A 12,747-nucleotide genomic window follows, 5' to 3' on the forward strand; every position below is an offset into this window, starting at 1 on the left:
TTTTGAAGCATCTTCTTCATAATGTAATCCATGATATGCATGCATCCAATGCAACTTATGCCATAACATTTGAAGTTCCTAGATGCATAACAAAATCAACACACAACACTATTTAAGAACAAGATTCTTTAATACAGGTGGCATAGCCGACCATAGCATAATTAAGTATAAGTATCACAGATTAGGCGGCAGAGCCAACCATAACATAATCAAGTATCATAGATTAGGCGGCAGAGCCGACCATAACATAATTAAGTATCATAGCTTAGGCGGCAGAGCCGACCATATAAGAACTTAGATTATAACTAATCACATCATAATAGCCATCACAACATAAAAGAATGGTTAAAACTGAAGTTAAGTTTGAAAAGAATTTTGTCCCTACATTGCAGTTGAAGTGTTACTTACCTCTTGACCTTGACTTCTGTAGACCTTTCTAAATTGAGGATTTCTTAATTTCGGATTTTTATGACTTGGTATAGAAGAGACTGAAATTTATAGGTTGCATTGAAAATGAAAGGGGGTAGGGGGTATTTATCGGATTTTTGAAGATGACTAGGATTTTGCCACCATAACTCTTGATCAATGGTTGAGATTATCCTTCATAAATACCTTACTAAATTCTAGAATTCTTATCTTTCTCTACAAACTTCTCTTACATCATCACTTATGTCATTGCTTATGTCATCATTCCTTAGAATTAAATATTATAATACTTAAGGGGCTTGTTAGCTTAAAATAAATTCTATTATATTTAAGTGAGAAAATTTCCTTAGAATTAAATATTATAATACTTAAGGGGCTTGTTAGCTTAAAGTAAATTCTACTATATTTAAGTGAGAAAATTGTACCTCACATATTTCCTTATTACTTTAAGTTATATTTAGCAATAAAGAAAATCTTATTTCATTAGAAAAATTCAACTACATAAACCCATGCAACCCTATTGGGAATTGCAGATCAAAGTTTATACTAATAGTGAGAGCTTTTCTCTTTGGTTCTTCAATTGTAGAATTTCTATTTTGTGAGTAAGTTACCTAGCAGATACTTGATATCCTCATGAGACGAGTTATTTAGGTCATTATTAAGGTAAACAATATCATCTTCGAAATTTTTGACATGAAAGTCAACTAAGAGGAAAAAAAAAAAGAAACATTTAATCATACCCACTTTTCCTTGAATGCAAAATTGAGAGGACTTTTAGTGTTTGGAAAAATAGATGGAAAATTTTGTGCCAAATGTCTAATTTCCCTTTTAGTAAGAAAGTGAAAATTGTGATTGTTTCAATGGTTCTTCATAATTTTATAAGAAAATATGCAGAAAATGATCAAGAGTTTTGACCTTTTGATAATGATGATGAATTGCTTGCAACAAGCGAAAGTGAGAATTAAAGGGAAGAGAACAATGAAGAACAAGGTACAAGTTCATTCATTGTACGTGAAATGGACCAAGAACTGATCAAATTGCAACAATTATCATTCACCGTTGACATTTCAGTTATATTATTGGTTAACATTTTAATTTGGATAGTATTATTTGTTTGGAAGATTATATAATTTATGTGTTCTTAATTTCGAACATTGAAGAAGTGGTTGAACTAGTTTTTTTTCTATTATTTGATAGCTTGGATACATTTTTTATAAGTTATATAATTATGAAATAAATCTTTTACATATCCTTTATGGTAATTTAATTACACAAAAGAACTTTAGTTTTCCAGAACCAAACAGTCTAATGGTTCCAAAGGTACCAAACATCCAACAACTTTTTGTCAAAAGTTCTACTGGTATAAGCTTTACTCTTATGAACTCTATTTAATAAGCTATATCAAACAGAGCCTTAAAGTATGTTTAAAATGCTTATGCTTAGATACAAGGTTAAAATGCTAAGGACTCAATTAAAAACAAGATTAGTTGTCATGCATCGTTTAAGAACAAGTGTAAGGTTATCTAAACATTTGTTAAAAGAATCACTATAGAAACTAAAATCATTCATAAGTACCTCTATAATGTTTTTAACATAATCTAAAAATATACTAACCATACACTAGCGGAAGATGGCTGGAGCATTGCAAAGGCTAAATGGCATTCTTCAATAAGCAAATGTGTTGGAAGAACAAGTGAATGTTGTCTTTTCTTGATCTTTCGGTGCAATGACAATCTGATTATAATTCAAGAAAGCAATAGTGAGTATAAGAAGCTAATCTTTCTAAAATTTGATCAATGAATGGCAAAGGAAAATGATCTTTGTGAGTAGTAGAGTTGAGCTTCCTAGCTCATTCTCCTCATTTTGAATTGCAATGATCCTAGATTTCCTTAGAACAACTTGGATTGGGCTCAACCACTTGTTGTCTGAAATAGTATAGATCGCATCAACACCTACCAATTTCAGAATTTCTTTCTTCACAACTTCCATCATTAGAAGGTTCAATCAACATTGAGCTTCCCCAGTCAGCTTTGTTCCATCCTCAAGTAAGGCATGTGCATAAACATATAAGGACTAATGATGTGAACCTCACAAAGATAAGTGAGACCGTACACTCAATGAGGTTCTTTTGCTAAGAATCGTTTATATATAAAGATAACAACCCATGGTATAAGAAATTTAGGGTTGACGCCATATTCAAGAAAGAAGAGATGATTGTGAATGATAAGTCAAGAAAGAATCCCACAAAATAAAATCTTGATAAGTTTTGATAGTTCTTTGAAAAACCAAAGAATAAAATCTCTCACTATTGTTATACTCTGATATGAAATTCCCAATAGGGTTATATGGGTTTATATAGTTGAATTTTACTAGTGGAATAAGATTTTCCGTATTGCTAAGTATAACCTAGAGTAAAAAGAAAATAAAAGATCGTAAAATAAATAAAAGATCTTGCCTAAAGTAAAAAGGAAATAAAAGATCTCGTCTAGCCTAAAGTAAAAAAAAAAAAAAAAAGATCTTGTTGATCTTAAAGTAAAAGGGAAATAAAAGGTCTTGTTTCCAAAACATATTAGGAAACAAGATTTTGCTTGATTTCTATTCTTAATTTGAAAAGGTTTGTTTGTTCTAACTTACTCCAAATCAAATTTAAAAGCTTGAAAAATAATGTTAAAGCGTTGACTATCTTGAGATTCTTAATTGGCATATTAGTGTGTTCGACAGGGCATGAATTTGAGATGTGCTTAATTAATCCATTTAATTCTTCCTTCGTTTTCTTAGTTCGTACCCTTGTCATTAGACCTTCATGGATGCTTAATGGATCTTATGGAGCTTTAGCAACTTGGTTATCATCATTTCCCCTTTCTTGATAAGGATTTGTATCAGAGCCTAACCCTAGCAATAAGTGGTAAATATGAGATCTGTTTGTTTAATTGGTGAATAGAAGAAAAACTTCTCTAATGGCTTCTTCATCCAACTCTAAAACTCTTGCTCTTGTTACCCTTTCTTCATCACTTTCTCTTCCAAAATCCTATACTGAACACCTTGCCTAAAAAATAGAAAACCTTATTGAATATTCTTATGTCCCTGACTCAGCTCATATCAGTGAATCTTCTATGCCTCTCATAAGCTCATACAAACTATATCAGAGACCAAACTCCTTTACCCGGAGTATTAGGACTTTGATCTCAACCAAAAGACCTGCTCCTAAGGAATATGTCTAGTCATCTCGATTGGACCAGTGTGCTCTTCAAGCAACACAATCGGAACAGTATGTCACCTTAGAAATTCCAACAGATCTTGTCTCCCATTGGAAAAGAGAAGGATATACTCATCTCAATCTTGGCGGAGTCCGATTGATCCTCACTCTTCATGGCAGAAAAGGGTTACCAGTCACAGCCAGGCTAGCACTGGTAGACACCCGATTTAAAGAGTACCAACATGCAGTCATTGGCATTGTCCTAACCACTTTACACGCAGGAAGTGTTCTTTTGACTTTTTACCATAATTTCAACCTTTCTCTAGAGGATCCCAATTTACCCACAACCCTAAAGTTTCAGATCCAACTGCAAGGAGCTGAACAGACAGTTTCGTCAAAAATGGCAACGCTACACCACCAGCTGGTGTATCGATTACAAAACCATGCACTTGATCTTCCTACACCACAAACTTCATCTGATGCTTTAATGATTATTGCTGATTCAGAAACCATCCCTTCTATAGTCTAGATCCCAAGACAAATCCAAAAGCAAGAGCTTCTTAAGCTTATGCCTCTTGAGTGGCTATCCAATTATGAAAAATTTCACCAAAATTCCCAACCTGTCCAAACTTTTGACGCTCTTTTGAAAAAAGAGCTGATGGAACGGTTAGGATGACCTTTCAGCCACCCACTGAACAAACACCACCTAGAGCTTCTTTCTCTTACTCTTCCATGATTACCGTTGTTCCAACAACATAGGAAAACATTCCCATCCATGGATTTGCTTTTGATGGATATCCGATTTACCTGGATAAAATTAATGGTCATTTTCTATGGGATGTTCCAGGTTCCCATATGTGTGATCCAGACTGTCCGTGCCTAGAAGAAGAGGATGAAGATGACTTTAATAGACGGCCTAGACGTTGGAAAAAGAAAAGTCATAAGATGGAACCATGCCAAAAAAGGCCTCCTTTGCCTCCAGATGATCCAGACAATACAACTCCTTTGCCAATCTATAAAAAAGAATTGAGGCTCATCCAAAAGGAGTATTAACAAAAGACATGCAGACATGAGGCTAACCAGCCTAGTATACAACTAGCACTGATCTAGTCTTGCATGATGTTTTCATTCAGCTCATACCAAGAGCAGTTTCCACCTTTAGAAAAGCACACAGATCCTCATACAAAGGTTGTCACCAAACCTTTTGTCCCGTCTCCAGTAACTCCCACAGGCCAACTTGAGGATCCAAGACCTTTTGAAGCTGTCCTAAACTGGCAAACACAGAATGTCAGAGCAGAAAATTCGGCTTTCAGAACCCTTGATGACAAAATTGAAAGGGTTGCGTCTCAAGTTAAGCAAACTGACACCAAAGTTGATAAGATCACAGATCAACTTGAACAAATCTACCTCAATTTGCAAAATCAAGTCTCTCAGCTTAATTTATAACTTCAGATAATGATTCAAAATAGATACTGGGATCCAGAATTCAACCAAAAAGAAGCAGAAATCAGAAAGCTAAAAGCTGAATTGGCCAGAATAGATGTAGATAAGCAACAACCTTCCTTATTTGCTAAATCTCCTACCCTGCCTCTCTATACACCAACCTTTAACACCTATCAACCATTTTATACACCAACTTCGTCCCGTCAGCCGGTAGATTGTGCAAAATTTTTTGGACTGTCCCATACTTTGTACAGTCAAACTTCAACTCCGGCTCCACCCAAACAAAAACCCAAACCCACAAAAACTAAAACAACAGAACCACCACCAGTTTATCAACAACCACCATCTGTCCCAGATCCATAATCTTCGAAAGAAGAAACTCCTAAACCTGAACACCTTTACATCAGTATTCGTCCCAAGTTTATTCTCATTTATCTAAATCAGAAGATACTTCTTCTGATCAAGAATCCTCTGATGAATCTTCAAAAGAATCTTCTCTTTCTCGAGAGTCTGAAGAAGATTTGGCTGATATCTCAAAATTGTTAATGGTTCAACCCTCTACATAGTCCAATGATCCATCTTCTTCATCTCCTCCAACAACACCAATTGTTGAAGAAGCAGAGTTAGATACCAACCCCACTACACCTTCCCATGACAATCCTCCTAAACCTTCAAATGGCCCATGGTTTACCTTTGATGATATCCCCAAAGTCAAATGGCCCGTTCGATTCTAGGAATTTTCAGCATGGATAGATGTTCAGATGCTCAAAACTGGAGCAACAACTCAAACAGTCCTTAAAGAATTCAGTTATCATTTTACTGGATCTTTAAAAGATTGGTTCGAAAGTCTTGGCCAATACAGACAACTTCAATTGGTCCAAGCTGAAATTCGACAAGTTCTTGGTATCATTTATGCACAATTTCTGGGAGAAGCAATGCTAATGAACAAACACAAAGTGAATTCCATCAAATGAAGTGTTGTTCTTTGCAAATAAAAGATCTTGACTTTCATTACAAACGAATGTCTCCGATGTACTACAACTTTAATGGCTTTAATGATTTATTGTTTGGCACACATATCCTGTCCTTGAGCAAGATGATTCCCCTCTCTGACTTTTTAAACGACATATCCTTTGAGTTGGCTTCTATCTTCAAGTTCTTCAAGTAGGAATCAATTTCCTGCCCCTCTTTAATCTTTTCTAATAAAGTTGAATGAAGTGTCATGTTGGCTAATTTTCCTGCTACTAGCTTGATTTCTGCATTGCATATGTTATCTTGTAATGCCTTAAAGCTGACAGGCTTGACTTTCTACTTAGTGCATCTGCTACCACGTTTGCTTTTCTAGGATGATAGTTTATTTCACAATCGCAACCCTTGACAAGTTGTAGCCAACGCCGTTGTCGCATATTTAACTTTGAGGCTCTTGTGATCAGTGTAAATCTTATAATGCGCCCCCATTAAATAGTGACGCCATATTTTTAATGTGTGCACCACCGCTGCCAACTCCAAATCATGCGTTGGTTAATTTTTCTCATATTCCTTCAATTGTCTGGAAGCGTATGCAATGACTTTCCTATTTTGCATGAGGACACATCCTATGCCATTTTTGGAGGCATCGCTATAGATGACAAATTCCTTAGAGCTGTTAGGAATGGCTAGGATTGGAGCAGTGACCAGCCGTTGTTTTAGTTCTTCAAAGCTTTTCTCACATTCTAGCATCCATGCAAACTTGGCATTTTTCTTTGTCAATTGGGTCAATGGCATTGTGATGTTCGAGAAACCTTCCACAAATCTTCGGTAGTATCCAGCCAAACCCAAGAAGCTTATGACTTCTTTGGCATTAGTTAGCTTCCACCTTCGAGGGATCTCACATTTTTTGAGTTTTGCATAAAATTGCTTCTCTTTCAAGGTCTGAAGAGTAATCCTTAAATGCTCAGCATGCTCTTCCTTTGATTATGAGTAGACCAAAATATCATCGATGAATACCACTATGAATTTGTCTAGGTAGTCTTTAAATACCTTGTTCATGAGGTCCATGAAGGCTACTAGGGCATTAGTTAGACCACCAAATGGCATAACGACGAACTCATAGTGTCCATAATGTGTTTTGAATGCTGTTTTATGAATATCTTCTTCCCTGATTCTCAACTGGTGATATCTTGATCGTAGATCAATCTTTAAAAATACTGCTACTCCTTGCAACTGATCAAACAAGTCATCAATGCGTGGAAGCGGGTACTTGTTCTTGATAGTCATCTTATTTAGTTCTCGATAGTCAATGCACATTCGTATTGATCCATCCTTCTTTTTTACGAATAATACTGGTGCTCCTCATTGTGAATGGCTTGGGCGTATGTAGCTTTGTATAATACTTCTTGCTATTGACTCTTTAACTCTAGTTCTGATGGGGCCATCGTATAGGGCACCTTTGAAATTGGAGCAGTTCCTGGTAGCAAATCAATTTTGAATTCAATTTCTCATTCCGGTGGCACTAGAATATCTTCCAACTTTGGTGTTTGCTCTTCTGTTTTGATGATCACACTTGCCAAGTACCCCGAACATCCTCCATTTAATAGTCTGGCTGCTTTTAATGCAGAAATGATAGACATTTTGTTCTCTTTGCATTCTCCTTTAAATGTAAATGATTCCTTTTGTGGTGGTCGAAAAGTTATCTCCTTTTTTCTTGTAATCTATCTTGGCATAGTGCTTCGATAGCTAATCCATGCCCAGAATTACGTCATAGTCTTGCATCTCGATGATTATTAGGTCAACATATAGTGTATTACCACTAATGCTAACCTCACATGTCTTAACTAATTGTCCCGAGTTTAATATTTCACCTGATGGTACCATGACACTAAAAGGCCTATTTATTATGTTAGGGACATTTTCTATTTTCTTAATGAAGGTGGTGAGGCAAATGAATGTGTAGCTCCTGAGTCTATTAGCACATATGCAGGAGTTTTGGAGATAGATAGTTCACATGATATTACTGAGGGGTTTCCTTCTGCATCTGTCTTGGTGAGTGTGAATACTCGAGCATTAGCCTTTTCTTGTTGCGTACCATTTTCTAGGCAGTCCCTAATGAAGTGTCCTTCCTTTCCACATTTGAAACATGTTCTGGTATTTGCTCGACATTCCCCAGGGTGAGTTTTGCCGCATTGATTGCACTTTGGCTTTTGTGGGACTTCCTTCTGATGATTCTTTTGGCATTTACTTTTACTTTGATCTTGGACCACTAGCGTTCCCTTTCTCTTATTATTATTTGTGTGTTGTCTTACAAAGTTCCCCTGGTCCACACTTCCTTTGTTTTTTCGTTTTCCTTCCTTCTTTTCTTCATCTACTTGCTCAATTACCAAGGCTTGATCGATGAGATCGTTGAAGGAAGCATCACGAACTCCAGCCACCTTTAAGTCTTTTGCAAGATCTTTATGCAATCCTTGCATAAAGTGGTCCTTTTTCAAGTCTTCAGTTGCAACCATATGTGGAGCATATTGAGAGAGCTCATCAAATTTTTGGATGTACTCTAGGACAGACATCCTTCCTTGTTGTAAATAAACAAACTCTCTTCTTTTGGTTGAGCGAACAGTCTCCGAAAAGTAATTGTTATAGAAGTGTTCTTTAAATTCCACCCATTGTATTGTTGCTTCATCATGAATTCGTTTAATTGAGTCCCACCAGTATTCTGTCGTTCCTCGTAGCATAAAGGAGACACAGGTGACCTTTTCTTCTTCTGGCACTTTGGCTACTTCTATCATTCTTTCCATGGTTCGCAACCATTGGTCTGCTGTGATAGGATCTACACCGCCTTCGAATGTGGGTGGATTTAATCTTCTAAATTCGCTTCCGGCGTTGTTCATTGCCTTACCATGTTCATCCCTTCTTACTTCTCTTTCTAAGAGTCGTGCCATAATGTTTGTAAGTCGATCAATTGTAGATTGCTCCCTTGCAGTTCTTTCCGCCCTTCTGCCTCTGTTACCCCTAGCGCTTGACATCTCAACGAGTTTTTAATCTAGTTTCCACGGGTCAGACCAATCAAATGTAAGATTTTTCTAATTACCTTAATTTCAAATTATAACTAAAAAGCTGAGCCTTGTCCTTCCCCTTACCAATTTGTAACACTCCACTATGTTATTTACTTAAAAAAAATGCTTAAAAAGACAATTACTTTTAATATAAATACGAATTCTAAAAGTTTAGCACAATCCAACAAAACTTATTACAGAAAAGTAAGTCATATAGAGATTTCTTAGTTTATTTAAAAACTTAATTATTACAGAAAGCCAAGATACTTATTTTTATTAACACAAAGCTGAGCCCATCATAAAATTCCAAGGTCAGTTATGCATTTCGTCTTGGTTAGGACTTGGAGCCAGCTTGCCCTACTCATCGTTACCTGCAATGTAAGGACTAAGTGAGCTAATGCCCAGTAAGATAACACTTTGATGCATGTATAAATTATGATGCATATGGATGACTATATTAAGCTCTTAAAATAAACTTAGAAAATACAAAACAACTTTATTTGGGCCCTAGGTATGTTGCATTACAAGGCTGGAACTTTTACTCTTTAAACAATATGCCCTTGGGCCTCATTAGTTGATCTTTTGGGCGTTACGTATCGCCGTCCCCAAAAGATTTCTTTCAACTTAGCTTTGAGGGCTTGCCTCCTTATAACTTTGCCACCTGGTAGTACAACTACCTATTTTTCATAAATTCATTTTCTGAAACGTCTTCTTCATAATGTAGTCCATGATATGCATGCATCCAAGGCAACTTATAACATTTGAAATTCCTCGATGCATAGGCGGCATAGCCGACCATAGCATAATTAAGTATAAGTATCACATATTAGGCGGTAGAGCCGACCATGACATCACATATTAGGCGGCAGAGCTGACCATGACATCACATATTAGGTGGCAGAGTCGACCATAGCATCACATATCAGGTGGCAGAGCCAACCATAGCATCACATATTAGGCGGCAAGGCCGACCATATAAAGATTTAGAATATAACTAATCACACTACAATATCCATCATAATATAAAGGGATTGTTAAAACTAAACTTAAGTATAAAAATAATTTTGTCCTTACATTGCAGTTAAAGTGTTACTTTCCTCTTGATCTTGACTTCCTAGACCTTTCTAAGTTAAGGATTCCTCTACTCTTGTTATTATGACTTAGAATAGAAGGGAATGAAATTTCTAGGTTGCATTGAAAATGAGAGGTGGTGGGGGTATTTATAGGATTTCTTAAGGCTAATGGATGGCTAGGATTTTGCCATCATAACTCTTGATCAATGGTTGAGATTAAACTTCATAAATAACTTACTAAATTCTAGAATTCTTTAACTTTCTCTACACTTCTTCTTACATCATCGCTTATGTCATCGCTTACGTCATCATTTCTTATGTCATTGCTTATGTCATCATTCCTTAAAATTAAATATTATAAACTCAAGGGGCTTGTTAGCTTAAAAAGAAATTCTACTATTTTTAAGAAAATTGTACCTCACATTTAAACCCAAGGTTTGACATGCCCATAAGGACTTTATGAGCCAATGCCTAGTAAGATAATACTTTGATGGATGTATAAATTATTATGCATTAAATGACCATATTAAGTTTTTTAAAAGAAACTTAGAAACTACAAAACAACTTTGTTAGGGCCCTAGGCATGTTGTACCACAAGGCTAGCATTCTTATTCTTTAAAATAACATGCCCTTGGGCCTAATTAGTTAATCTTTTGGGCTTTACGTATCGCCTTCCCCAAAAGATTTACCTTTTACTATGCTTGGAGGGCTTGCCCTCCTTGGAAACTTTCCCACCTGGTAGTACAACCACCCATTTTTCATATATTCATTTTTTTGAAATGTCTTCTTCATAAAGTAATCCATGAAATGCATGCATCCAATGCAACTTATTTAAGGACAATAATCTTTAATATAGACGACAGTGTCGTCCATACAGAGATTAGGCGGCATAGCCGACAATATAAGAATAAGTAAGAAATTATTATAATATAGGCAGCATAGTCGTCCATTTAAAAATTTAGATCATAACCAATCACATCATAGTAGCCATCACAAGATTAAGAATTAGTTAAAGCTAAAGTTAATTATAAAAAGAATTTTGCCTCTACGTTGCAATTAAAGTGTTACTTACCTTTTGACCTTGACTTCTCTAGACCTTTCTAAATTGAAAATTTCCCTACTCTGGATGTTATGACTTAGAATAGAAAAGGGTGAAATTTTTAGGTTGCATTGAAAATGAAAGGGGGTGGGGGGCATTTATAGGATTTCTTAAGGCTAATGGATGGTTAGGATTTTGCCACCATAACTCTTGATCAATGGTTGAGATTATCCTTCATAAATATCGTACTAAATTCTACAAACTTCTCTTACATCATCACTTAAGTCATTGCTTGTTACTTAGAATTAAATATCTTATATTATTATTATCATCATTATTATTTTAATACTTAAGAAAATTGTACCTCACACTAATGCTCCAAGCACTTTTATGAGACTTATGAATAATGTTTTGTGAGCTTTTATTGGCAAGTTTATTGTTGTTTATTTGATGATATCCTCATATATGGCAAAAAGTTGGACAAACATGCAGTACATTTGAAATCTGTTTTAGGAAAGAAAAGTTGTTTGCTAATATGAAGAAGTATATTTTTTGCACCGATAAACTTGTGTTTTTAGGATTTGTTGTGAGTGCATAAGGTATACAGGTTGTGAGTGCACAAGGCAATCTAAGAATGGCCAAGTCCTACAAGCGTAAGTAATGTGAGAAGCTTTCACAGGCTCGCTAGCTTCTATCAGTGGTTTGTGAAAGACTAAAGTACACTGGCCTCAATGTTTACCGAAGTAATAAAAAAAGATGTTGGATTCAAGTAGGAGAAGAACCAGAGAATGTGTTTCAAATGATCAAGCAAAAGCTAACCAATGCTCCCTTATTATCTTTGCCTAACTTTAATAAAATATTAAGAAATTTTATATTGATGACCATGATTTTAGTGTTGAATACCAAGCTTGTGAGTGTGGTTGGTAAGTACTTCAGGCATGATAGCTACTTATTTTAGGAAAATAAATTTTGTGTGCCTAATTGTTCTTTGAGAGATTTGTTAGTAAGAGAATCATATGGAGGGGGGTTAATGGGGTATTTTGGAGTTGTAAAGACTTTAACAGTTTTCTAGGAACACTTTTATTGGCCACATATGAAATGAGATGTTGAGAGATTTTGTGGTAGATGTGTCACCTGTAGGCACGACAAATCGAAAGTACAGGCCCATGGCTTATACACCTCGTTGTCAATACCTAGTGCGTCTTGGACTGATGTTTCGATGGATTTGTGCTAGGTTTACATAGGTCTAAACAAGGGAAAGACTCAATTTTTGTGGTTGTGGATAGATTTTCTAAGAAGACATATTTAATCCCATGCCACAAGACAAATGATGTTTCCAATATCGCTGACCGGTTCTTTAAGGAAATTGTGACGTTGCATGGTATGCCAAATACAAGTGTTTAAGTTACTTCTGGAAAACATTGTGGGCTAAGTTAGGAACTAAGTTGTTTTCAACTACTTGTCACCTTTAAATTGATGGTGAAACAAAAGTTGTAAATAGAACTTTATCTACTCTGTTGCTGGCTATCATTAAAAGGGACATCA

At 35.7% G+C, this 12,747-nt stretch overlaps 1 protein-coding gene across 1 annotated transcript; it reads right to left on the minus strand.

Moving 5' to 3' along the window:
- Window positions 1-7,956: 7,956 nt before the first annotated feature.
- Window positions 7,957-9,060, minus strand: LOC127899881 (uncharacterized). The gene has a single exon (XM_052434023.1). The coding sequence runs from the start codon at window positions 9,058-9,060 to the stop codon at window positions 7,957-7,959; it is 1,104 nt and encodes a 367-aa protein (XP_052289983.1).
- Between the last annotated feature and the right edge of the window lie 3,687 nt (window positions 9,061-12,747).

The sequence above is a fragment of the Citrus sinensis genome, chromosome 9, assembly GCF_022201045.2.
Source record: "Citrus sinensis cultivar Valencia sweet orange chromosome 9, DVS_A1.0, whole genome shotgun sequence".
NCBI classification, from domain to species: Eukaryota; Viridiplantae; Streptophyta; class Magnoliopsida; order Sapindales; family Rutaceae; genus Citrus; species Citrus sinensis.

Coding starts and splice junctions, on each gene's coding strand:
- LOC127899881 (XM_052434023.1), bottom strand. CDS start 9,060: ATGTCAAGCGCTAGGGGTAACAGAGGCAGAAGGGCGGAAAGAACTGCA.